This window comes from Ceratina calcarata, unplaced genomic scaffold, assembly GCF_001652005.2.
Source record: "Ceratina calcarata isolate Rehan_Ccalc_2016 unplaced genomic scaffold, ASM165200v1 scaffold557.2, whole genome shotgun sequence".
Taxonomy (NCBI): Eukaryota; Metazoa; Arthropoda; class Insecta; order Hymenoptera; family Apidae; genus Ceratina; species Ceratina calcarata.
In genome coordinates this window covers 861,875-866,055 of record NW_017176762.1, presented here as the reverse complement: position 1 = coordinate 866,055, position 4,181 = coordinate 861,875, and the positions used below count along the sequence as shown (strand labels likewise).

At 39.8% G+C, this 4,181-nt stretch overlaps 1 protein-coding gene across 1 annotated transcript in view; it reads right to left on the bottom strand.

The window, feature by feature from the left end:
- Positions 1–2,089: 2,089 nt before the first annotated feature.
- The window catches only part of LOC108629208 (neurogenic locus Notch protein-like), a gene marked incomplete at its 3' end in the record, with an annotated part of 126,567 nt that continues 124,475 nt past the window's right edge, over positions 2,090–4,181 (bottom strand). The window contains exon 6 of the mRNA XM_026817117.1: positions 2,090–2,446. Coding sequence (XP_026672918.1) covers positions 2,090–2,446 — 357 coding nt within the window. The remainder of the gene's footprint in view (positions 2,447–4,181) is intronic.

The following is a 4,181-nucleotide window of genomic DNA, read 5'->3' as shown; positions in this document are numbered from 1 at the left end:
AGGGTATTCTATTGCGTGCGTTTCTAGGACAAAAGTATCAATGCGTGCGAGCCAAACACGGCGACGACGTGACGAACGCCAAAGATGGACATCATTAAAGGTCCCAGCGACCGGTGTTGCTCGTAACCAGAAATGTTTTACGCTCGAAGAACGGTGCGACAAATCTCAGGCCGCTTATAAAGTAAATTACTGAAAAATACCGTGGCTGCTTACGCGATAACCTAAGTCTAATTGCTCTTTACCGGGGAAATTGCGTAGAATTCCGATTGAAATTCCTTAAAATGGTTACCGATGACCGTTTAACTGTAAAAAATACTGTGAACTCTTGTTAGTTTCTTTTCAAAGTAGATGTTGTGGTTGTATTTTGTTTCCTCGAAATAGTAATTGCAATTTTTCTATAGAATAAATATTGAATTCAATGTATATCAATTTAATGAAAGAAAATAAAGATTGGAACTGATGTTTAGTGTAATTTTCTATTTCATTTTCAACACATTATCTCAAATCATAATCTTCGGCAAGACTCGAAAGTGCCTTTTATGTATCAATGAATCAGCCCTTTCAATTTACGTTTTGGTTAACCCAGGAATGGGTCCAATTTAGCTTTTGTATAAGTTAACGGGTTTGGACACGCATAATGACGGAGTATCTCGCGTTGGAGCCTCGCGAGAGCAATCGTGTTCCTGGGCTGTAGCGTAACGCAGGTAAATAAGTAAGTAAGTACTTGAGTTAGTACGCGGTTACAGTTAGTCGCGGGTGTAATCGAGCATCTGCGTACCACTGTTTTATGTGCGGACATCCTAGTCTTAGAGCATATACACAGTCTGTCCCGTTATCGAGATCCGACGCGTTCGAACTGCTTTTGTTGCCAGTGAACAGCAGAGATTGCGCTGTCTTTTTTGTCTTAAGACTAGAACTATCGACTGCTTTTGATATAAATATGTTTTTCAACATCCAAAACCAGTCATTTTTACTGATTTGTTAATTCTAGTGTTAAACATATCACTATCTAAGAATGATTTATGTATATATTTTAATTTTCGAATTGTAAAACTTTAATGTAGCCAAAGACACAGTGTACCTAAATATGAATTTACTATTTGGTATCAATATGATTTTACTTCAAAAATTCTTGTTCTCATCGAATTACCATAAACGTACTTTACGGAGTCCTCGACTTTGCCAAGAAAGTCTCTGTGTGCTTCTACCAAAAAACCCTACCCTTAAATGTTTCGCAAGGCTACTGTAAGGTTACCCAGTCTGTGACACTGGCGCGTGATTACGTTCGTTTCCAAGATTTCCCGGGATACTTGGTCTCGGAAAAACTCGTATCCCAGCACCACGGGCTACCGTAGGGAATCTTAATCGCGCCGGTAGACAAAAGTACGATGCTTATATTTGGCGATCATCGTCGCGATGTTGGATCGGTCTCAAAAGCAGCAGCAGTAGCAATAGAAGTCGTCGAGACTCCTCGGCCTCGGGACGGCAAGTAAGGACAGAAACTCGTTTTCAGTCCTCAAGGTCGCTACGTTCGCTTCGTAAGGCTAGGCTGCTGCTGCTTCTGTTGTTTCTGCTGCATCAACAGCCTCCGGAATCCCGGGATTCCGAGGGACCCTTCGAACCTGCATCATATCGTTGCACGTGCAGTTGCAACATGCACCTGCTCCCCAGTCGCCAGTGTATACCCTGCACGATGCAATACCGTGTAACGCGAGTGGCTCGTCGATTTTTATGCGTTTGTGGAAACGAGATTCAGTGTACAAAAAATGCAGTCGCATGTAATGTATGCAAAATACCATCAGGTGTAAAAAATATACTTAAAATATCTATCAGATTGCATGTTCATTAACTGATATGAAAATTTGCGTTATAAACACAGATCTCTTATGCGATTGTGTACAATTTATATACAAATTTATAAAAGTAGTTAAAATAATTCTGTTTATGAATTCAATAAATAATTTTAGATAAAAACAAATTATTTAACGAGCTCAAACTTGAATAAATAATTGATTTCCTATACGAAAAGAAATTATTTTTTCATTTCCATGAAATCTGATCACTTTGCATAGGGTATTCGATCACTTACCAGTCTTTCCATAAGTGCACTGACAGTAGAAACTGCCGACGCGGTCTATGCACGTGGCGCCGTTGAAACAGGCGGCTCCCGCGCAATCGTCGATGTTGACACTGCAGTCCGGTCCGGTCCAGCCGTTCACGCATATGCACGAGTAACTACCGGGCGAGTTGGTGCACGTGGCACCGTTGTGGCACAACGAGGGCCGCACCGAGCACTCGTCCACGTCCATCTCGCACTGGGTGCCCGTGTACGACGGTGGACAGAGACACGAGTATTCGTTTATTCTGTCCATACACGTAGCTCCGTTTTGGCACAGGTTGCCCGGACAATCGTCGATGTTCTCCTCGCATTGTTCGCCGCGAAAACCTAAACAACACAAGGATTAGAATGCTTGACTTGAAGTAATTAATGTGTTTCAAGAATGACGGATTTGAAAGACGATTCTTGCATTTATTTCATCAAGACGAATTTCTCGATTTCGACGTACATCAAAATTTGTTTGTCACGACGTCAATCGTTACATACTTATTAGTCGGATGTTAAAAGAAACTGCCTGTAAATGGTTTAATCAGCAGCGCATAGTAAATAATAAATAACGGACATTCGTGTATTCATACAGAAAGCATTAATCATCTCTATTCATAAAAATTCGCTTGGCTGCTAGGGATCTACAATCAAGTATCGATATTGTATCCGAGTAGGATACTACACGTCGAAAGGCAAACAGACGGTCACGGAGATGTTATAGAAAGGCTTGGGCCGATCCTATCGATGATCGTCACGGTCATAAAGAGAACTCATTACTACGCCGGGTTACCTTGTACATGCTAAGGAATTGTTATATTAAACCGGAGCCAAAAGGTACGACGAGCTTTTTTTTACAGTTTATGAAGAAACAAGCCGCGCCATGATAAAGCGGTATGTTGTGTAGGTATCGATGATAGCCGTGAAATTGATAGCGTCCATGCATTCCCCTCCACTATGTATACCGGTAAACAAATAGCTTGGCGATGATCGGTAAAGAATTTTCAGAGTGGAACGAAATCTCAAATTGTTTAAGCGATTCAGGAAGGAGTCTTGAAACGAAATGAGAAAAACGTACAGTGTTTAATAAAAACGGAAATTGCTGTTGGGGCGCAAAAACCGGGAGCTGCGGAGGGAAGATCGACGTAGCATGACGCGCCGATTATTTGCATGAGCCGGTTGTCTGAAGTACCTTTTATCTAGGCGAATGAAATGCATATTTAAAGGATAAAAAGAAGTGGGAAAGGAATTTAATGTAAAACAAGCCAGTTCACTGATTTAAATAAAATTTAGTTTACGATTTAATGGATTGGATAAAGGTTTTGTACTACATTGCAAACCATTAGGTTTTATAGGATTCCAACCATTACTGTACTTCAAAGGGATTTATACTCAAGAAACTAAACAGCTTTTATCTAGAATATTTGTATTTTATTGTATATAACATTTTCATATAAGCAGATGTTTACTTAAAAATAATAACTACTCATCTATCATAGGTAAAATGATACGAAATAATGACGATGATTATTATATCAGCTGAACCAGGAAATCCGGGCAACGTTTAAATATTGCAACAAGGATTATTCTCTCTGGCATAATCATGTTCCCACACACTATGCTTGTCCATTTTCCTTCCGGCCTTATCTATCGGTATCAGTCGCGATGCAAACCTGGTCGTGCTCGACAGACTCTAATAGCGCGCATAATTTATACTCGATAGAGCGGTTAACTAAACTTCCTGTGCCTTCCCGACCCGAGCTACAGTTCCGGAATGAAAAACGTCCCATACGTATGTATAACCCGGGACCACGACTTTATTATACCAAGGGGTGGTAACATTAATATTAAAGCGATGCAAAAATAAACCGGCCATTATTCGATAAGGGTAGTCGAGATCCTGATACAGCTTCTCAGAAGCAATTGACTAATTCTATTCTTCTTTTATTTTGTATATTTTTTCTACTTGATAGTAATCACTGATTTAAAAATATAACTTTGAATGATTTTAAAATCACAGTAGGTTGAAATCACTTTTAGAAAGATTTGTTTTACATAACAAAATCCCATTAAGAAA